This window comes from Scyliorhinus canicula, chromosome 3, assembly GCF_902713615.1.
Source record: "Scyliorhinus canicula chromosome 3, sScyCan1.1, whole genome shotgun sequence".
In the NCBI taxonomy this organism is placed as follows: domain Eukaryota; kingdom Metazoa; phylum Chordata; class Chondrichthyes; order Carcharhiniformes; family Scyliorhinidae; genus Scyliorhinus; species Scyliorhinus canicula.
In genome coordinates, this window is record NC_052148.1 from 73487444 (window position 1) to 73510842 (window position 23399).

General features: G+C 52.8%; 1 protein-coding gene across 2 annotated transcripts in view; it reads left to right on the plus strand.

Moving 5' to 3' along the window:
• LOC119962731 (protein FAM221B-like) overlaps positions 1-23399 on the plus strand; it is a 78240-nt gene that overhangs the window by 22680 nt on the left and 32161 nt on the right. The window contains exons 2-4 of one of the 2 annotated variants that reach the window (XM_038790719.1): positions 12250-12378; positions 12513-12720; positions 15275-15418. In XM_038790719.1, the coding sequence (XP_038646647.1) occupies positions 12546-12720; positions 15275-15418 (319 nt within the window). In that variant the 5' untranslated portion in view covers positions 12250-12378; positions 12513-12545. The remainder of the gene's footprint in view (positions 1-12249; positions 12379-12512; positions 12721-15274; positions 15419-23399) is intronic. The other variant, XM_038790720.1, reaches the window with a different exon arrangement.

A 23399-nucleotide genomic window follows, 5' to 3' on the forward strand; every position in this document is an offset into this window, starting at 1 on the left:
AGTCCGCTCCTTTGGGGCGGGCCGACGCCGGAGTTTTTCACGCCACAGCGTCCCGCCGGGACCCCCCACCCCGCCGGCAGATTCATACGTGTGCGGACCATCACCTCATTATGCTGAGAAAGCTTGTGCAAGCAGAGTAAGTTTTCTAATGTAGTCTGTTTAAGATGAAAAGATGCCTCTTCAGAAAGTCATAATTTTGGTGGGATTCATTGTTCCCTGCCACAAAAAAGTCCCAATCGTGTGGAGAATCCCGTGTCAGCCCAAAAACAGAATGGGCGCCAGGCAGCAGGCTTGTCCAGCCCCATTGGCCATAGCGGGCTTCCCGTCCTACGCTGGCGGGAACGTGCAAACAGCTCATATGCATTCATTTGAATGTGATTAACAGGCTGGTAGCCCCAATCTCCACCTCACCATTATGATCCACCCCTCCCAGCCAGGAGTCACACAGGGTGTGATTTGGTGCAAATATTCACAAAAGGGGTTGTGTCGCCATGGGCCTTGAGGGGGAGCAAGGAGGTAAGTACCTTTATCATTGTCTTCGGGCTTGCTGGAGCTCTGGGATTAGTGGAGGCTGACTTGGTGGCGAGGGTGTGGGCTCGGGGTGCCCCCTTCAGGATCGGTGTGCCCTAGCTGAAACTCCCAATGCTGCTGCATAAAACAACCCGGTGGGATATTACCAGCAGCGGCCAATGGAGAGCTCGCTGCTAGGACTGCTGTGCAATTGAAGGTGTTGTCTATCTCTCAGAGCCAATCAGAGGGTCAGCGGTCCGTCGGCCTTGGCAGTGCCACCAATGGAGGTAGCTGCTATGAAGACAACAAGAAGATGGAGAGGGACGAAGGCCAGCTAAGCTTTTTTATTTAATGTTTTAGCCCAAGCAGGCAGTTCCCGCGATCAACGGGTGAATTGTCGAGTGGTGTTGGAGATAACGCAGCACAGATGAGGGACTGGACTTAGGACTTTCTTTGTTTGGACAGTAGGGAGTGCCTTTAACAACTGACCTCAGGGAATCTTACTTACGTCATTAAACCTTTATGCTCCTGGGTTCTGATATTTTTAAATGTTACTATGGGAAAAGATATGAATTAGCTTTTAGCTTTATCATTTAGCGTTGTTCCATTTTAGCAGAAAAATAGCTCTTAATTAACCCTAAAGCATCCCATCAAAATATGGAATGTAAGCATCAAGAAATATAATATATCATTGTCTGTCTATGGGTTAATATATCTGTTTATGCTGTTTGTTCTGTGCGGAGTTAGTTGATCCAATAAGAGGACAGGACTTAGTCAGAGCGCCTCGAATCAAATAGGACACCCTGGTGGTCTAGCTGAAGCCCATCAATGTGTGTCCATGTGTATATGAAGCTAGACTACTAACTCCACGTGGTCAAAACTATGGGGTGAAAATCAAGGGGCAAATTAAAATTAACATAAGAACCTCTATCTGGTAGGGAATGCTCACATGCTTCAAGTTGCTTGGCCATTTTTTCACTGGAAGGGTTCAGAAAAGGATTACGCTTAAATGTGGGATTTTCCAACAAAGCACCCTTGTGCAAGTTTAAAAATAAAACACTAAGGCAAATTGTGATGAAAAATGCTAATGGATCAGGAATGAAGTTGATACCCCAAAAGGTGACACCGATTGGTAATTGGTAATTACCTCAGACAAAACAAGGGTGAAATCAAACCTTGTGGCACTGTTTATCCAAGTGGAAATCAGGTGGAAGTGATTCAATTTAAAGGGCCAACTCTTGAACCCAAATACATCTGACATCACGGGTGTAAAATTTTAACCCATTTGAAACCCATCCACTGGCACAGAGTACATTGTGGTGATCTGCATATCTGTATGTATACAAGGGGTTGATGTATAGATAACAGCTAAGTGATCACTAGATGGCACCACTAGAAAGGTGTTCTGCCGAGTTCCCGCCTCTTTGTGTGACTAGTGACCAGAGGTAAAGAGAGGTAGCTCAGAGTGCAGATGTAGTTAATCATAGTTTATTCTTATTCAATCTTGTTTATTTAATATCTAGTATAAATATTGGAGAGAGAACAAACACACCGTTTATTTGTTAAAGTTACTCAATAAATTATTTGCTTTAATTGGAAGATTATGAGTGTTAATCAACATCGAGTAAGAGACCATCTTGGTAAGAGGCAAATGAGTAACATATATTACAGCAAATAATATAACATGCTACCAGGAGTAGTAATATAATAAGGCATACATTATATTGTCCTTGCATTTGAGAGGCATTCTGGTAACTGCCTAAAACAATTCCTTTGTTATGCTACCTGTTTTAGACCTGCACCGGAGTAGGCATCAAATCTGTAGCATTCAGAACCACCAGGTATACATGCAGCACAGCCAGTGGTCCTCAAAGGAACAACTGGGGACCATCACCAAAAATGATTGTTTTAAAAACCATTTTGGTGAATGTGGAGCTGAGCAGAATAGGAGTGCTGCTCCCAGCTCCACATTACAACCACAGGTCATTGCTGGCCACCATTCCCACCAGCTGGTAGTTTCCTCTCCCCACCACCTCTCAGATTCACTAGAGGCCATTTTCCAGCATCCCAGTCAGTCACCTTTGCTACCCCAAACCCCCCACACCCTCGGCCAATGCCCAGTTCGGTGACTCTGCCCACAGTGTCACCAGGGACAGCACATCAATTCAGGCAGTCTGTGCCTGTGCTCAATAGTCTCTGGTCCTTGACCCTAAGCAAGGGTTGCCTGACAGAGGCCTTCCATTTGGTGTCTGAATACAGGGAAATAAAAACCCACAGATATTCTCATTAGCAATCAGGGCATTGAAACAAAAAAATGCATTGGAAAGCTTTCACTGGGCAATTATTAGCGAACATCTGGGAAAGTCAAAATGCAACACGATAACTAAAAGTTACTTTGTTTAAGTTAAAGAAGAACACACTTTGGTGTGGGAGAACTTAATGAATGTGTCATTTCGAACTATTATACAAGGATAAGTTGTGAGAATTTTACTGATCGAGTCTGATCATAAGTATGAGCATATAATCTCATCTCGTGGGCGACATGGTAGCACAGTGAGTAGCACTGTTGCTTCGCAGCTCCAGGGTCCCAGGTTCGATTCCCAGCTGGGTCACTGTCTGTGTAGAGTATGACGTTCTCCCTGGATCTGTGTGGGTTTCCTCCAGGAGCTCCAATTTCTTCCCACAAGTCTCGAAAAACGTGCTGTTAGGTAATTTGGGCATTCTAAATCTTCCCTCTGTGTACCCGAACAGGCGGCGGAATGTGGCGACTAGGGGCTTTTCACAATAACTTCATCGCAGTGTTAATGTAAACCTACTTGTGACAATAAAGATTATTATTATTATTATCTGCATTTTGTTTCCATGTTCTTTACAAATTTTGACTTTTCTCTTGTTTTTCTCTAGCTTTTACGCTCAGATGCAAATATGCCGTTCACATCTCCTCTAGACGCAACGTTTGTTTCTTCGTTTTTCCTTTTACCAGTCCCTTTGGCTTTGCACCATCAACTCTTTTGTTATTCAATCCATCCTTTCTTCCACCATATCACAGATCTTTCCTTTTGTTCTTTTACCCGCTCTCCCCCTTTCACTTGCATAATACATAACTTTTCCCAGTTCTAATGAAAGGCCAGTGGCCTGAAATATTGGCTGGAATCCTCCAGTCTGCGGACTAAACTCGGTGAGAGAAGTCGGACTGATATCGAGGGGTGGCCGTGATGACTGACCATGCATGATCTCACATTGGGCAGCTCAATACCAATGTATCCTTAAGCAGCTCAGCAAATCTCATGGCAGGGCAGGCAGGAAATTGCCGTCCCTACCTTTACCTCAAGGGGGTCAAAGGTCTTGTGCCATTTTTAAAGGACACCTGGACAGTCATTGACCCTCCTTCTCTGTAGCTCTGAAGTCTATGGTTCTTATCCAAATCCTTTCTAAAAAACATGATTGAATATTCCTCCACCACACTGCCAGGCAGTGCATTCCTGATTCCAACTGTGTAAAAATAGTTTCCCTCACGATGCTTCTTTTACCATTTGTCTTAAATCAGTGGGCACGATTCTCCGGACTCACGACGGTTCGGAGAATAGCGGGCGTCGGAAATTTTTACGGCGACGCTGTTCCGACGCCCTCCCGCTATTCTCCGAACCCCGCAAAATGTCGGAGTCGCCATTCCCGACAAACGCCTCCTTCCCGCCCCTGACACGACCAGAATCGCCACTGATAGCCCCCCCCCCGCTATTCACCGGCCCGGATGGGCCGAAGTCCCGACGTCATGGCGCCCTGTTTGCACGTCGTGAAACACACCTGCTTTTTAAATTCGTCAACCAGTCGGCCTGGCTGACGACAGCTTGGAGGAGGTCAGGGCACCACTCTGCGCACCGCTCAGCGCACCGCTCAGCGCACCGCTCGAGTCTGGCCACAACGGGGAAGGCATCCCTGAGAACGGGAGGGGGTCCAAAGCGGGGTGAGTGGGGGCGACGGGGGAGGCAGTGGGGGCGACGGGGGAGGCAGTGGGGGTGACGGGGGAGGCAGTAGGGGAGACGGAGGGGGCAGTGGGGGAGACGGAGGGGGCAGAGGGGGAGACGAGGGGGCAGAGGGGGAGACGGAGGGGGGCAGTAGGGAGACGGAGGGGGCAGTGGGGGAGACGGAGGGGGCAGTGGGGGAGACGGAGGGGGCAGTGGGGGAGACGGAGGGGGCAGTGGGGGAGACGGAGGGGGCAGTGGGGGAGACGGGGGAGGCAGTGGGGGGCGACGGAGGGGGCAGTGGGGGAGACGGAGGGGGCAGTGGGGGCGACGGGGGAGGCAGTGGGGAGAGACGGGGGAGGCAGTGGGGGAGACGGAGGAGGCAGTGGGGGAGACGGAGGGGGCAGTGGGGGCGACGGGGGAGGCAGTGGGGGGGAGACGGAGGGGGCAGTGGGGGCGACGGGGGAGGCAGTGGGGGGCGACGGGGGAGGCAGTGGGGGGCGACGGGGGAGGCAGTGGGGGGCGACGGGGGAGGCAGTGGGGGAGACGGAGGGGGGGGGGTTAGGTAGAGAGTGAGCCGTCCAACCCCGTTACAAAATGTCTGCCAGCATGCCATGGCGTGCCGGTGACGAGGACACGGCCGCTGGTTCCCCTGTGGCTTCCGGACACAGGCCACTGACGCACCCGTGAGGAGGACATAGTTTACTGGCCGTTGGATGCAGAAAGTGACCAGGGGTTAGGCTGCCCGCGTGTCAGCAGCGCGACCAGGCCACCGGGACACACAGGTATCCCGTGGCAGGCGGCTGCCGAGGTGTCGACTAACCTCCGTCTAACATGTCACGTTTCTCTGCCCCCACCACCCTTCTGTAGGTTAGCACGATGTATGGGAACAGAACGGCTATGTTCTGCGCAGTGGTTGGGGCCGCTCTACTGGATTTGGAGATGCAGCAGCATCCACAGCCACAACCCGCAGTGGATGCAGGGCCAGATGCAGCAGCAGAGGGAAGGGCCGAGGAGTTGCCAGTCGTCGAGCAGCATGGGGGGGAGGAGGAGGAGGAAGAGGAAGAGGAGAGAGTGAGGGTGCAGCCACGGCGCCAGAGGCGACGACCAAAGCCGAGGGTGTACCGTGTCCGGGTCTCTTTCCTAACAATGACGGACATCACCTGCAGGAGAAGACTCCGGCTGAGTAGGCAGACGGTGATACATATCTGCCAACTCCTGTCGCACCTCGCCCCACGTGGAACGGGGGGAGGACACGCGATCCCGGTTGCCATCAAGGTGACGGTCGCTCTGAACTTCTATGCTACCGGCTCCTTCCAGTCTCCGAGCGGGGACGTCTCTGGGATCTCCCAGTCATCGGTGCACAGGTGCATCCGGGATGTGACCGACGCCCTCTATGCCATCGCGGACCGCTACATCACCTTTCCCGAGGACCAAGCAAGTCAAGACTCACGAGCTCGTGGATTTGCCAGTGTGGCCGGGATACAGAGGGTTCAGGGGTCAATCGACTGTGTTCACGTCCCCAAGCGCCCGCCTGCTGTGGACAAGGAAGTGTTCACAAACAGAAGGGGGACATACTCCATTAATGTCCAGGTGGTATGCGACCCCCACATGAGGTTCATGAACGTCTGTGCAAGGTTCCCAGGGAGTGTGCATGACTCCTACATACTGGCGCAGTCGTTCATACCTGCGATGTTTGAGGGACGTCCCCCCCGGCTGAGGGGCTGGTTGCTAGGCGACAGGGGTTATCCGCTGAGGTCTTGGCTGATGACGCCTATACGGAGGCCTCAGACCAATGCGGAAACACGATACAACGAGGCCCATGCAGCAACCAGGGGTGTGGTGGAGCGCTGCCTTGGCCTCCTGAAGATGAGATTCAGGTGCCTTGACCGCTCCGGAGGGGCCCTGCAGTACCAGGCCGACAGGGTCGCTCGCATTGTCGTGGTCTGCTGTGCGCTGCACAACATCGCGATGCAGAGGGGAGATGACCTGCTGCAGGAGGCGGAGGGAGAAGCTAGTGGCAGTGGTGCCAGCACAGAGGAGGAGGAGGAGGAGGAGGAGGAGGAGGAGGAGGAGGAGGAGGAGGAGGCGAGGGAGGAGGAGGAGGAGGAGGAGGCTGGCGGAGTGGCGGGCGCAGAACGCAGACACGACCCAGGTGCTGGTGATGTCCAGGAGGCGGCACGACGGACCCGGCAAGGACGGCGGGCACGCGACGCCCTGGTGGCAGCACGGTTCACGCATCGCATGTGACGTCCCCGATGAACACCAAACCACCACCTGCATCGCTAGTCATGCAGAGGGTCACCACACAACTGCCACTACCACAACCCCCCCCCCCTCTCAGTGTACACTGCTCCACTTCGACATCACCCTTACCACTGGGTCCAGACGGTATGGCACAACATTGATGGCTGTGTCAGCGGGTGTGATCAGTGCCATGTGGAATGATGACAGCCCGCTCTGCGAAGAGCTGTGAGCTCAGAATCGTTAGAGAGAGTCTGACCCATGGCAATAGCTGAACCATCCACCTTGGTGGCCGCTGAGTTCGTCACTGACACTCCATCACGTGCCCGCGTGGGCTAGCTGTGGGAGGGGGTGGGAGGAGGGGCAGGGACTGCACACCCGGCACCGAGGTTTCACCACCCGTCAACCCCAGCGACACTCGGTCACCGTCACGATTCCTGTGGCTGTGGAACAATCACACGGTATTACAAGTAAGGTGGAACAGTGCGTTTAATATTAACAATTATTTACAGGTGCCCTAGCCCCTACAACTAAACTGTACCCTTCACCCGTGCCAACTTACTCAGTGTCTATCTTAGTTGCCTTACGGGCCCTACCACTACGTCTAAGTGAATCCCCAGATGATACAGCAGGAGTGGAGGAGGATTGCTGTGAATCGCCCCCCCTCGACTCGTTTCTCCTTGGCTAAGCGTTTCCTGGGGCGACCCGGCCTTGATGGGCCAGGCTGCTCTGCGGGCGTCTCGGGTGACATTGTGCCACCCTGCTCTGCCTGCTGCCCACCCGATGCACCAGGGATGGGACGGGGGGAGGCCGAGAATTCTGGGACGTCCCGCGATGGCCTTAATGGGACGGACCCCGAAACCTCCTCCTCCCTCGGGGAGAACGGTGGCCCCCGGGCCTCACTTTGGGACAGAGGTGCGAGCGGGGAGGTGCCCCGTCGCACCACCGACACCTGGCGCTGCCAGTCCTGGAGGCCTGCAACGGTATCCACCAGGATCCGAAGGTTTGCAGAGACGGAGCCCAGGGAGTTAGACATTCCCACCAGGGACTGTGCGACCTCAACCTGTGTGTGCACGACGCCATCCAGCACGTGTGTCAGGCGGTTGATGGTCTCCGCGACCGACTGCTGGGACTGTGCTATTGACTGCTGGGACTGTGCTATCGACTGCTGGGACTGTACCATGGCGTGCTGCGACTGGGCCATGACCTGCTGAGACTCGGCCATGGCCCGCAGGGCGCCGGCAATGTCGTTTTGGCTCTGGCACATTGCTGCCTGTGAGAGGGCAACCCTGTCCAGGGCCGAGGATGGTGCGTGCACATTAACCCCAACGTCTTGCATAACCTGACCCATTGCCTCCACCGCGGATGCTACCCGTGCGGTGTCGGACTGGGTCTCTGCCATGAGCGGCACCACTCCCTGCTCTTGGACGCGGTTCGACTCCTCTAACATCGTCTGCAGAGCCAGGAAGGCAGCCCTCCTCCCGTCATTGTTTCCCTGGGTTTCCTGAGGCATCGGCTGTGCGGGTGGGTTGATAAACTCCAGGAACTCAGAAAATGTCTGGGAGCCAGCTGCATCCTGGGCCTGGTCTGGCCTCCGCGGGTCCGGGCCCTCTGTTGCTCCGACCTCCACCTGCTGTACCTGCTCAGCTGTGATGTGCCAACCAGACTGTGCCCCAGGAGACTCATCACTAAATAGGCCCGCCGGGGTGTGTGTCTCTGGGATGATGGATGTGGTGGGAGAAAGCAGTGCCGCAAGCCTGACGCTCTCAATGTTTAGGGCCTCCTACAGGGTGTGGGGCTGCTCAGCGTCAGGAGGGTTGTCCCTGGCCATTTCTGGTGGTTGTGGACTTCGAACCCTCTGTGCGTCCTGGCCCGCAGATTGGGTTGGGGCGGATGGGGCTGCCCGCTGATCGGGCACCCTCTGTTGTGAGGCCCCGGGTGAGGTGGCGGCAGATTCCTGTCTCCGTCTGGAGGCAGACGGCCCTGGTCGTTTGGCATCACGTCCTAGGGAAGAGAATGAGACGGGTTATTTCGATTTGCTCGGCAGGCCGCTGGACGGTCCCAGTGGGCAGCGTGTGAAGGGACAGAGGATGGGGGAGGTGTCCCAGGGGGCAGGGTGTGTGAAGGGACAGAGGATGGGGGAGGTGTCCCAGTGGGCAGGGTGTGTGAAGGGACAGAGGATGGGGGAGGTGTCCCAGTGGGCAGGGTGTGTGAAGGGACAGAGGATGGGGGAGGGGTGAGTGTTTGTCAGGGAGGGTTGTCTCACTTGCTGCAGTTCCGCCAACCTCGCATAGCGCGATATCGCGGGTGGCAGACCCCCCAACAAGGTCCAGGGCCCTCTGTTCAAAGGTGCTGAGGGGGTGCAGGTTGGGCGAACCCCCTCCAGTCTTGTGCCGCTCACGGTGGTTGTGAGCAGCCTTGGCCTGTTGGGGGAGGGAACATAGGTAGATCATTACAAAACAGAAGGTATCAGCAGTCCGTTCAGATACTGGCACAGTTTGGGGGGGTCAAGTTGTCATAAGACGATTGCATCTCTCCTCGGGGCCAGAGCCCTGGGTCTGCGACAACTTTGTGAACCATCCTCAAATAACTCTGCCCCAATCCCCCTCCCCCCCCTCCCGTGCCGGGGGGGGGGGGGGGGGGGGGGTGCTTAAGTTAAGGGGGAGGGATGGTTGTGACTAGGGGGCACCCTCATGGCACTTACCCTGGCAGACCTGGTGAGGTCGTGTAGCTTCTTCCTACATTGCTCAGCTGAGCGAGGGGTCTGCCCCACAGCACTGACGGCAGCAGCCACGTCACGCCAGGCCTGGCGTACCGCGCTGGCAGGTTGGCGATGCCATCTCCGCGGGCGGATGATGCCCCTCCTCTGCTCCACGGCATCGAGCAGCGCCTCGACGTCAGCATCAACAAAGCGAGGAGCAGCTCTCCTCGGCTCCGACATCCTGCCCGACAGATTCTGTGGTCGCCCGCGCCTTTTTACGGCGTCACGTGGGCGTGATCGTGTCGTTGCCGCGTTCCGTCGTCATCACGCACGTAATTGACGCGGCCGCGCTACTTGCCCATTTCCAGGAAGTGAATCCGTCGGGAAATGAAGCCTTCGCGACCGTCGTAAAACGCTCCCGATTTTTACGACGGTTTTACGATTTTCCGCGGGTGCGGAGAATTTCGCCCAGTGCTTTTGGTTCTTGAATCTTTCACGAGTGGGAACCGTTTAGCGCTCATGGGACCAGCACATAAACGCCCAGAAGAGGATGAATGATCTGTTGCGCTGTGCCAGGATAAGTGCACTATCTACTCTTACTGCAAATTGACACTCTGCAAACAAGGGTATCTGGCAGTCTAAGTGTGCAAGTGAACAAGGATGTTCGACAGGAGTTTGGGTTGCAATGCTCACCAGCAGGTGGGGCATCTGCACTGAATGTGAGTCAGCCACTTCACATTCCCAGTCTTAAATTAATGTTCTCCGTAATCCCTCAAAATGTTAAATACCTCTATCAAATCGCCTCTCAACCTTCTCTCCACTAGGGAGAGAAACACAAGCTTCTCTAATCTATCCATCTGACTGGTGTACTTCATTCCTGGATCCATTCCCAGATGTTCACTAATAATTGCACAGAGTTCAGAAGCATTCACAACTTCTCAAACACTGAAGCAGTCCATATGCAACAGTATCCAGGCTTGGACTGGAAAGTGGCAAGTAACATTCATGTCACAAAGAGTGCCAGGTGATGACCACATCCAGCAGAGGAGAATTTAACCATTTTCCTTTGACATTCAGTGGCATTACCATCACTGAATCCTTCACTGTCAACATCCTGGGTGCTTACCATTGAACAGAAACTGAACTGGACCAGCCATATAAACACTGTGACAATAAGAACAGGTCAGAGGCTGGGAATTCTGAGGCAATTAACTCACCCCCTGACTGCCCAGAACCTGTTCGTTATCTACAAGGCCCAAGCGAGGAATGCAATGGAATATTCTCCACTTACCTGGATGAATGCAGCTCCAACAACACTCAAGAAGCTCAATGCTATTCAGGACAAAGCAGTCAGTCCATTTGATCAGCACCCCATTCACTTGCTGGAACATTCACTCACTCCACCATTGGCACGCAATGGCAGCAGTGTGTATTATATACAAGATGCACTGCAGTAACCCATCAATGGTTCTTCAACAGCACCTTCCAAACCTTTACCACCTGGAAGGACAGGGGCAGCGGAAACATAGGAACACCACCACCTGCCAGTTCCCCTCCAAGCCGCACACCATCTTGACTTGGAACTATATTGCCATTCCTTTACTGTTGTTGTATCTAAATCTTGGAACTCCCTCCCTCACAGCACTCTGGGTGTACCTACACCACAGGGACTGCAGTGGTACAAAAAGGCAACCCCCCCCCCCATCATCTTCTCAAAGACAATTAGGGATTGGCAACAAATATTGGCTTTTCTGTCGAATACCACATCCCATCAAAGAAGTAAAAAAATACTCATTAATCTTTTCTGCACCTTCTGTAAAACCTTCACATCCTTCCTAAAGTACGGTGCCCAGAACAGGACACAAGACCATTTGAGTGTTCTATAATTGTTCATATTCTGTGTACCTCCTAAAACCCCAGGATCCCATGTTACTTTTTCGCTGCTTTCTCAACATGCCCTGTCGCCTTCAATGATTTGTGTGTTGCTCTGTTCCTGTGTGTTTTTAGAACTGTATCCTTTATTTTATATTGCTGCTTCTCATTTTCTTACCAAAACATACCACTTCACATTTCACGACAGGTATCTGCCACCATTCCATCACCGTTCTCCTCACAGTTCACAATACTTCCAAGTTCTGCAAATTTTTAAATTTTGCCCTGTGCACCCAAGTCTAAGTCATTAATATATATCACAAAAAGTAGTGATCCTAATGCTGACCCAGGAGCACTACTGTATATTTCCTCCAGTCCAAAAAGCAAACGTTCACCACTATTCTCTGGCCAGGGTTTTCTATCCCTTCCCACTGGTGGGATTGCCCGCAATGGGTTCCCCAGCAGCGCGGCCGGCGAGCAATACAATTGGCCATTGTCTTTCCGCCGCCGGCCAATGGCAAGCCACCTCTGCCACTGGAAAACCCGCTGTGGGTGGGGGGGACAGAAAGTCTCAGCCCCTGTGTCTGATCACTCAGCCAACTTCATATTCATGCTTTTACTGTCCCAGTTATTCCAAGGGCTTCAACTTTGCTGGCAAGCCTGTCATGTGGCACTTTATCAGGCATCTTTTGGAAGTGCATGTATACAACATCAACTGCATTACCCTCAGCAAAAATCTCAATCAAGTCAGTTAAACACGATTTTTCATAAGCATATCTCTGCTGCCTTTCCTTCATTAAGTAACACTAGCATTTATGTCACCACACAGCTTTTTTTGCATTTTTGTTCTCTATCTTCAATGGGTACCTTAAGCCACCCACTAACCTGCTGCTTCTGCCCCAGTATCAATTTGTTATGCAAAGACTAATACTTGCTTTCCTTTTTCACTGCATGTTTCAGTGTCAGAGCTGCCTAGGAGAGCCTTTCCGTCTATAGCTCCATCTGCATTGTTGTTAATACAAGCTGTTTCCTGGTTACTGTGCAACTTAGTCACTTAACACCGCCTCACATGTTTACATTTCCAGTCAGGTAGGACTTTACAAGCTTACAGGGCTATTTTTTGCAAAGCTCTCAAGAAAACCGATTGCATGTTTGCTGATGTAAATTATATTCTAAATGTATCTCCCAAATTGGAAACTTAGTTTCAATTGTCAATGTTTCAGTCTCTGGCTGCAGTGGTTGAGTACAGCTGAAATATGTCTTCTGGTCAAGGCCCGGGAAAGCAAAAGGCAAAGACACAAACTGTGGTTCACGAATCCAACCAGACCATAAGAGGAAGCAAGACAGACAACACATCTGGAGCTAGCCAAGCTCTGGTCCCACATCAACCATCACAAGCCCAGCAACAAAACACGATGCTTGTTCCAAAAGGTAAGGTGGAGAATTCTTCAGCCTTTTAAGATCCACTTTAGTTATCACTTCAGGCTAGTAGCAAGCAATTAATGCAAAGACATGGGGCTTTGGCTAGACTTGCCAAAGGTTTCACAGGGGTTGTGCTGAGCTCTTTGGTAAGAAGCCCCCCAAAAATGTCAAAGTTGTGAAAGGAGTTGCGGCGTCCGCCCTGGAGACCCAGAGCTGCCATTAAGCAGAATATTGCCAAAACAGGAACAATAGAAGAACCATAAACAATAGAACCGTGGGACGGCATGGTGGCACAGTGGTTAGCACTGTTTCCTCACAGCGCCAGGGACCCGGGTTCGATTCCGACTATCTGTGTGGAGTTTGTATCTTGTCTGACTATCTGTGTGGAGTTTCCACTTTCTCCCCCTGTCTACGTGGGTTAGCAAACAGCTTCATTGAAAACAATGACAGGCGAGGTCACCGCCGAGTGCAATAAACAATTGGAAAGATGGGCAGCACACTAACATGAGTTCTATCCAGGGAGAATAATGTCACCAAGGAAGCTTTTGACACCATAGAAAGCCCACCTATCCTGGCAGCGCTGGATATCAAACCCACAGGGGAGGAGCTGAGCAAAGTTATTGGGTGCGATATAACCAAATTGGAACAGAGACCCGTGACAAGCACATTTAGCCGGGTGTTTCCCAGCACTTGCAATGCAATTCGAGGCCTCGACAGGTAACTTGCCGCCGAGGCCGCACTTAGTCCCGTTTCCTGCACTGAGGAACTCCTCAGTGCAGGAAGAGATCGGGATGCCATTTAAAAATGGCATCCAGATCTCTCAACCCCCGACACGACCCCCAAACTCCCCAAAGCCCAGGGGCACTGCCAGGGTGCCAGGTTGGCACTGCCAAGCTAGCATTTTGTGCGCGATCGGGCCAGGGTGCCCTACACGAGTGTTGGAGGGGTGGGGGGGCGGAGACCCTCCAATAGTGTGTTGAGGCTTGGGAGGACGGGGGTCGTGTCAGGGACTCCAGAGACGCCATTTAAAAATGGTGCCCTGATCTCTCACTACACTGAGGCGTTCCGGCGAACGGCCTTGGTCGTGGGATCCCCTCTGAATCCCCCTATCGAACCTGAGTGCAGTTTAACAGCGTTGTAGTGCCGGGAAACACGTGACTAAATGCACTCAGGATTGGACTTTGTTCCCATTTAGTTAAATCGCACCTACAGAGACCTGATGAATTATATCCCAGGACGTTGTGGGAGGCTAGCGAGGAAATTGCCGGCCCGCTAGCTGAATCATCGACAGCCACAGGAGGGGTGCCTGAAGATTGTAGGGTAGCAAATGTTGTGACCTTGTTTAAGAAGGGCTTAAGATAAGCCTGGGAACTACAGACCAGTGAGTCTTACTTCTGTAGTGGGTAAATTGTTAGAAGGTATTCTGAAGGCAGGATCTACAGGCATTTGGACAGCAAAGGGCTAATTAGGGAAAGTCAGCATGGCTTTGTAAGGGGAAAGTCATATCTCACCAATTTGATTGAGTTTTTTGAAGGGGTAACCAAGAATGTTGATGAGGGCAGTGCGATTGGCGTTGTCTACATGGACTTCAGCAAGGCCTTTGACAAGCTACCGCATAGTAGGTTGTTGCAAAGGTTAAATCTCACGGAATCCCGGGTGAGGTAGCCAATTGGATACAAAATTGGCTTGACGACCGAAGCCAAAGGGTGGTTGTGGAGGGTTGTTTTGCCGGCCCCGCCCCCCCCTCGGCCCGGCCCCCCCCCTCGGGCCCCGCCCTTCGCCCCCACCTCCCCTCCGGCCCCCCCCCTCCCCTCGGCCCCCCTCCCCTCGGCCTGGTCCCCCCCCTCGGCCCCCCCCTTCGCCCCCCCCACCCCGCCCGCCCCCCCCCCCTCCCCTCGGACCCCCCCTCCCCTCGGCCCCCCCTCCCCTCGGCCCCCCTCCCCTCGGCCCCGCCCCCCCCTCGGCCCCCCCCTCCTTCCCTCGGCCCCTCCCTCCCCCCCCTCGCCCCCTCCCTCCCCCCCCTCGCCCCCCCCCTCGGCCACCCCCCTTCGGCCCCCCCCTCGGCCCCCCCCCGCCCCCCGCCCCGCCCCCCCCCCCCCCCCCCCCCCCCCCCCCCCCACGAAGGGCGCCGAAGTTCAGCTTGCCCGGGGCGCCAGCAACCCTAGGGCCGGCGCTGCAACTTAGTGATAGAAACTGGCCGGCATGGACAAGCTGGGCCGAAGGGCCTGTTTCCATGCTGGAAACTCTATGATTTAATGAGAACGTGACAAACTGAAACACACACCAGAGCTGAGTTGAAAATCCACTACCATTCCCATTTTCATTTTCTCCACGAACCCAGCTGGTCGGTCCTCTGGCTGCTTGAGGTCATTTTCACCCAGTAAGACCAAGGCCGGAATTCCGGCCATTTTCTCCTCTCTCCAAACTTGGTTGTGTCAGACAATATAGACCTTGCCCCTTCACCTTTGCTTATCAGGAAAATAAGGGAAAATAAAAATAGTTGATAAAAGCAGGATAAGAAATCTATCTATTGAGAGGTTTCTTGCATTTATCTTTTTTATAGGATACACAGTGAAACCCATAGTTCCAGCCGAAAAGGCTGAGCTCATTTCTGTTGCCAAAGCAATGCACAGAGAACAATTTGGGGCTCGAGTGAAGGAACTGTTTGATCCTGAGAGAGAAGCGGCACTGGAAGCCCTTCAAACAGGTGATTATCATTCTTGTTATTTTTTACAGGATGTGGGAGATACTGCCCAGGCCGCACTTTACTTATTACTCTCTGAGAATGTATAGAGATTATTGAGCCACTTCAAATTGCATTAAGTATCAAAAAGCATGTGGGGAGAAATTTGAAAAGGTCTAAAAACGCAAAGTGTGATGAACCCACACTCACTCGTATTATTCGAGACAGGATACAAACGTTCTGCTTGCTGCTAATTTCAATGAGAGTGGCATGTTTCCCAGTGCTACGTGGGCTACTGCTAGGTTTCTGCATATAAGGCTGGTACCTTTTAAAGGCAGCGTGCAGAATGTGCTGGAAGTCATTGTGGAAGGGGGCCTGAGCAGGTGGAAAGGTTGGGATACCACAATAAGGTAGATAATGGGAGAAATCTACCAGCCGCGCTGCGCTCTCACTCGAGCGCAATGCGGAAAGTTGATGCCGGGAGAGGCTCTCGCGGGCTTCCCAGCGGGTTTCATGTTTTGCGGGATCTACCCAATTCCCATGAAGTATCGGAATCAAATCATGCCCAAAAGGGGCATGACCAAACGCCGATCTACCGGCCTCACGGGATCTATCAGCCTCCCCAGGGAGGCCGCAGCCTTTCATTGCATCATGGAGCAAATGATGGAGGGCATCGGGGGGGGGGGGGGGGCGAGTCTATGTTGACAATGTGATCATCTGGTCCACAATGCCCGAGGATCACATTGCCCGCCTCAGACAGGTCTTCCAGCGGACTCATGAAAATGGCCTCCAGCTCAACAGGGCGAAATGCTCATTTGGTCAATCCGCAATCAAGTTCCTGGGTGACCAGATTTCACAGCACAGGGTGCAACCTGATGCCGACAAGGTGCTGGCAATCAAAGCCATGAAGACCCCGGAGGACAAGAAAGCGGTCCTCCGCTTCCTCGGGATGGTAAATTTTCTTGGGAAATTCATTCCCAATTTGGCAGCCCGCACCACGGCCTTCCGGCATTTCGTAAAGACGACAACAGTGTTCCAGTGGCTGCCCGCACATGAAAAGGAGTGGCTCGAGCTAAAGGCGAAGCTCACCACAGCCCCAGTACTGGCGTTCTTTGACCCAACCAGGGACACCAAGATATCTACTGACACTAGCCAGGACGGCATTGAGGCGGTGCTCCTCCAGCGAGACGACTCCTCGTCCTGGGCTCCAGTGGCATATGCCTCCAGAACCATGACACCGACCGAGCAACGGTATGTCTAGATCGAGAAGGAGTGCTTGGGTATCCTGACAGGAATAGCCAAGTTTCATGACTGTATATGGCCTGCCGAAGTTCACAGTGGAAACAGACCACAACAGGCCTTTAGTCCACATAATCCAGAAGCAATTAAATGACATGACGCCTTGGCTACAGCGTATTCTTTTTCGTCTCCGCCGATATGACTTTGAACTCGTCTACACACCGGGTAAGGAACTGATCATCGCAGATGTCCTATCCAGGTCCATCACCACGCTGTGTGAACAGGGCAACTTCATCTGCCACATAGAGGCACAGGTGCAGTTGTATGCCAGCAACCTACCAGCCACTGATGAATGAGTGGTCCAAATATGTGAAGAAACTGCCAAGGATCCTCTCCTGCAGCACGTGATGCAACACCTCGCCCATGGCTGGCAAAAGGGGCAATGTCCCTAGTTCTTTAACGTTAAGGACGAGTTAACGGTCATTGAGGGAATCCTTCTTAAACTGGACAGGATCGTCATTCCTCAAAGCATGCAATCTATGGTGCTTGGGCAGATCCATGAGGGTCACCTTGGGTGGGAAAATGTCGATGCAGAGCTCGGGAGGCATGTTATTGGCCGGGCATCAACCAGGACATTGCTGACACGGTCCTCAACTGCCCAACCTGTCAGAAATTTCAACCGGCTCAGCCCAAAGAAACACTGCAACAGCACGAGCTTGTGACCTCTCCGTGGTCTAAAGTGGGGATAGACCTCTTTCACGCCAATGGGCGTGATTACGTGCTCTTGGTCGACTACTTCTCCAGCTACCCGGAAGTGGTGAAATTATCGGACCTCACGTCTAGGTCCGTCACCACAGCCTGCAAAGAGACGTTTGCCAGACACGGGATACCACTCACAGTAATGAGTGACAACGGTCCATGTTTTTACAACCAGGAGTGGTCCGATTTTGCACGATCCTACAACTTCAGACACATCACTTCCAGTGCCCATTACCGGCAATCAAACAGGAAGGCCGAGAAAGGGGTCCATATCGTCAAGTGGTTGTTGTGCAGCTGCAGACAGCATCCGATTTCAACTTGGTGCTGCTGGCCTACAGGGCATCCCATCTTGTCGACTGGTTTGTCTCCGGCGCAGATGCTCATGAACCTCAACTGTTCCAGCCATTCATATTCCGGACCTTGACCACCTCACGGTGCTGCAGAAAGTACATCGGTCCAGGGACCAGCAGAAGATCCCGTATGATGCTCCTGCCACGGATCTGCCTGCGCTGGCCCCAGCAGATGTTGTTCGCGTCCAGTTGTCTGAGGGAGGTTGGTCAGCCCCAGCTGTTGTCAGGAAGGCCGCCCCAAGGTCTTTCATTGTTCAAATGGCCGACGGCTCCATTCTCCAGTGCAACAGGAGGGCGCTGCGGAGAGTTCCCCGCCCACCGCCTAACCGCATTGCTCCGCCGGTTATCATGCCTCCTCCGGACGTTTCCTGCCATGAGGCCACCGATCTGCCAGCGATCCCGCCTGTCCAAGTGCCGGAGTCTCCAACTCTGCGGCGATCGACAAGAATTCATCGTCCACATCAAAGACTGAATCTACAGGCTTTACTTTTGTAAATATCATTCAGTTTGCTCTGTATCTGCACGATAGACACATTCCCATGTACATATGTTCGTTAACTCACCACTTGTACATAGTCAGGCATGTGTATACCTTCACGTTCCATAACTTATTTTTTTTAAAAGGGAGAGATGTCATAATATCCATTCATGTATATAATGAAATGCAGACAGGCAGTGATTGACACATAGGATGACCAATGAACACACAACACAGAACAACCAATCACCAGACAAGACACCACCACTAGAAAGCTCACAGGGCATTAAGACTCCCGCTCTTTTCGGGACCCAGACACTGAGACAGTCAGACTGCACAAGTCAGTGGACATTATTGCTATGTGGTAGCTCGTAGGTCTGGTTGAGCCAGTAAGAGGTCATCAGTAGGATTAGTAGAGTGTCAACCCACAGCTGAACATGTACAGCAGTTCATAGTTTAAATAAACCGTGTTGGATCATCTCCAGTGTTAGACGTTTGTTTCTAGCTTCTGTGCATTTAGTTGCAGTCAACGTCGAACCAACCCGCCTAACACATCAGGGGCATGACATAAACACAATAAAAGGGATGAGCAACTCACACCCTGCCTCTCTTTCCACAGACAGACATATAGAGAGTTAGACAGGGTTGATCAGCAGCATCACACCCCTGCACGTGGCTTAGAGCAAGCTGGTACAGTTAGACTGAGTTGCTACAGTTAGATTAGCAGAGAATCGAACTCATTTGAGAACTGTGTTAATAGTTCAATAAACCGGCAAGAGGACAATATTTAGGGCGACAAAGACGGTTACAGACCCAGGGGGGCGATATGTCATGGTCAGCGGGGCCCTGGATGGGGCGCCGGTAGTCCTAGTCAACGTGTACGCGCCCAACTGGGACGACACGAGCTTCATCCAAAAGACCATGGCAGAAATCCCGGACATAGCGACGCATCGACTAATCATGGGGGGGGACTTCAACTGTGTACAGGACCCAAAGATGGACAGATCAAACCCCAAAACGGGGAAAACCTCAAACATGGCAAGGGAACTCGGTCACTTTATGGAGCAGATGGGAGCTGTGGACCCCTGGAGGTTCGCCCACCCGGGGGAGAAATAATTCTCCTTCTTCTCCCCAGTACACAACGTGTTCTCCAGAATTGACTTCTTTGTGGTGGGGAAAACGGTGCTTCCAGGGATAGACAAGGTGGAATACTCCGCAATTGTGATATCAGACCACGCCCCACACTACATGGACGTGCGGCTGGAGACGGGAAGGGCCCAGCGCCCCACATGGAGGTTGGACGGTGCCTTACTAGCTGACAAGGCCTTCAGCGAAAGGATAGCGCGGGCCAAAGCGGAGTCCACGGAGAACAACCAAAACGGGGAGGTATCATCCTCCACGTTCTGGGAAGCGCTTAAGGCCGTAATAAGAGGGGAAATCATTGCCTTCAAAGCGCAAAGAGATAGGGAGGAAATGGTGGCTAGGCAGAAGCTGGTCGACTCCATACTGGAGGTAGACCGTAAATACTCCGAGGCCCCGACCGTAGAGCTCCTGGCGGAGAGAAAAGAACTACAAAGGAACTTTGACCTGCTCTCCACCAGGAAAGCAGTGCACCAACTCCGCCAGGCGCGCGGGACCCTGTACGAACACGGAGACAAAGCCAGCCGCCTGTTGGCACACCAGCTGAGAAAGCAGGCAGCCACCAGAGAAATTGGGCAAATCAGGGGTACCAGAGGCATGTTGGAAACAGAACCAGAGAGGATTAACAAAACCTTCAAGGCCTTCTACCAAGAGCTGTACACCTCAGAGCCCCCAACGGGGAAGGCTGGGATGAACCGGTTCCTTGATGGAATGGTCATACCAGTCGTGGGAGAGGGAAGGAAACGGGACCTGGAAGCACCACTAGCACTGGGAGAGATGATGGACAGTATCAGCTCCATGCAGACGGGGAAGGCGCCGGGACCGGACGGATTCCCGGCGGACTTCTACAAAAAATTTGCGACAGCGCTGGCCCCGCACCTGCGGGAGATGTTCACAGACACGCTAGCTAGGGGCACACTGCCACCCACGTTAGCACAGGCCTCAATCTCGCTGATACCTAAGAAAGACAAAGACCCAACGGAATGTGGGTCATACAGACCCATATCTCTGCTGAACGCAGACGCCAAGATACTGGCCAAAATCCTAGCCAAAAGGCTAGAAGACTGTGTACCTGAGGTGGTCACAGAGGACCAGACGGGCTTCGTCAAAGGTAGACAGCTCACCTCGAACATCAGGCACCTGCTGAACGTGATAATGACCCCCTCCGGGGAGAGAACACAAGAGGTGATCGTCTCCCTGGACGCAGAAAAGGCCTTCGACAGAGTCGAATGGAAATACCTCATAGAGGTACTGGAGCGGTTCGGGCTTGGAACAGGGTTCACCGCGTGGGTAAAACTCCTATACAACGCCCCCATGGCGAGTGTACGGACCAACAATACCAACTCCCAATACTTCCAGCTGCACAGGGGCACCAGACAAGGATGCCCACTGTCCCCACTGCTGTTCGCACTAGCAATCGAACCGCTAGCAATTGCGCTCAGGGCAGCAAAAAATTGGAGGGGGATCCGAAGGGGAGGCAGAGAGCACAGAGTCTCACTCTATGCAGACGATCTGCTCCTCTACATCTCGGACCCACAAAGCAGCATGGACGGAATCATCGCGCTCCTGAAAGAGTTTGGAGCCTTCTCGGGCTACAAACTCAACATGAGCAAAAGCGAGATCTTCCCAGTACACCAGCAAGGGGGGGGGGGGGGGGGGGGGGGGGGGGGGCAGCACTAAAGGGGCTGCCGTTCAAACAAGCCCGACATAAATTCCGCTACCTGGGGATCCAAATAGCCCATGACTGGAAAGGGATCCACAAATGGAACCTCACCAGCCTGGCGGAGGAAGTAAAAAGGACCTGCAAAGATGGAACACACTCCCACTCTCCCTCGCAGGAAGAGTCCAGACAATCAAAATGAACGTATTGCCCAGGTTCCTCTTCCTGTTTAGATCCATTCCGATCTACATCCCCAAGGCCTTCTTCATAGCGCTGGACAAACTTATCATGGCGTTCGTATGGGGGGTAAAAATGCTAGGATCCCAAAGAAGGTCCTACAGAAGACAAAATCCAGGGGGGGGCTAGCCCTCCCGGATCTACAATTCTACCACTGGGCGGCAACAGCCGAGCGAGTAAGGGGATGGATCCAGGAGCCAGAAGCCAAGTGGGTGCGTGCGGAGGAGGCCTCCTGCATGGGGACCTCCCTCCGGGCCCTCGCCACGGCAGCACTCCCATCCCCACCCAAAAAACACTCCAGCAGCCCAGTGGTGACAGCCACCTTCCAATCCTGGAACCAACTGCGGCAGCAATTTGGCCTGAACAAAATGTCGGACAAGGCTCCCGTCTGCAACAACCATAGGTTCAAACCAGCACTGACTGACGCCACCTTCAAAAGGTGGAGACAGGACGGGGGGACACTGACAGTCAGGGACCTATACACGGACGACAGGATCGCAACACTGGACGAACTGACAGAGAAATTTCAGCTAGCTGGGGGGAACGAGCTACGGTACCTGCAGCTTAAAAACTTCCTACGAAAGGAGACAAGGACGTACCCACAACCGCCACGACAGACACTACTGGAAGACCTACTGGACGCAAGTATCCTAGAGAAAGGGAACTGTAGTGACATGTATGGCCGACTGGTAGATAGGGACGACACCGTACTGGACGCAACAAGAAGGAAATGGGAGGACGACCTGGGGATGGAGATAGGGTGGGGACTCTGGAGCGAAGCACTGCATAGGGTCAACTCCACCTCCACGTGCGCAAGGCTCAGCCTGACGCAACTAAAAGTGGTACATAGAGCCCACTTAACGAGAAACCGTATGAGTAGGTTCTTCCCGGAGGTGGAGGACAGATGTGAGCGGTGCCAAAGAGGCCCGGCCAACCACGCCCACATGTTCTGGTCTTGCCCCAGACTTGTGGAGTACTGGACAGCCTTCTTCGAGGCTATGTCCAAAGTGGTGGGGGTGAGGGTGGAGCCATGCCCGATAGTGGCGGTCTTCGGGGTTTCAGACCAGCCAGATCTATTCCTGGGGAGGAGGGCGGACGCCCTTGCCTTTGCCTCCCTGATCGCCCGCCGTAGAATCCTGTTTGGCTGGCGGTCAACAGCACCGCCCAGAGCTGCAGACTGGCTGTCCGACCTCTCGGATTCTCTCCAAATGGAGAAAATCAAATTCGCCATCCGAGGGTCGGACGACGGCTTCCACAGAACGTGGGAGCCATTCATGCAATTGTTCCGGGACCTTTTTTGTGGCCAACGTACAAGAGGAAGAATAGTCGGGGGAAGGTAGCCGGCGGGGAGGGGGGGGGCTACGGGCTCGTTACGGGGTTTGATGGCTAGCTAAGGCCCAAAACCAAACTAAATAAATGCCAATAAACATGTTGGGGAATGTAAAATATGTATGCCGGCGAAGAGGGGGAGGCCACAGTTATTACTACGAAGATGCTCACCTGTAAATATATATGTTAATTTTTGCGTGTTTTTTTTTCTCTCTCTAACAATTTGTAATTTGTTCAATATAAAACATGAAAACTGAATAAAAAACATTTATAAAAAAAATAGTTCAATAAACAGGTTGAACTCATTTCAGAGTCTGGAGCATCCTTTAGTCAAGACTGCATCAAGTAGCAGCCTGTGTTATCCGAAGCAGCATAACACAACATGATACCAGGAGTGACTGTTGAATCTATTTAGTTCAACTCAGCAAGATCCGTGACAACCAGCTACTGAATACAGGCACAATGGACAAGATTCAGGCTCCTCATCAGCTCAGGACCACCGGAAATCTTAGTGCCAACTGGCGATCATTCAAGCAGAAATTTCAACGATATGTGGAAGCATCCGACCTCAATGTCGCGACCGATGCGCGGAAGATAGCTCTTCTACTCACCACTGCGGGTGACCATGCGATAGAGATCTTCAACTCCTTTCACTTTTCCGAAGGGCAGGACAAAACGAAGTACCAAAGCATCCTGGACAAATTCGACAGTCACTGCGAGGTGGACACCAACAAAATCTTCGAGCGCGACATTTTCAAGCAGAGGATGCAAGGTAAAGACGAATACTTCACCTCCTATCTAACTAACCTTAGA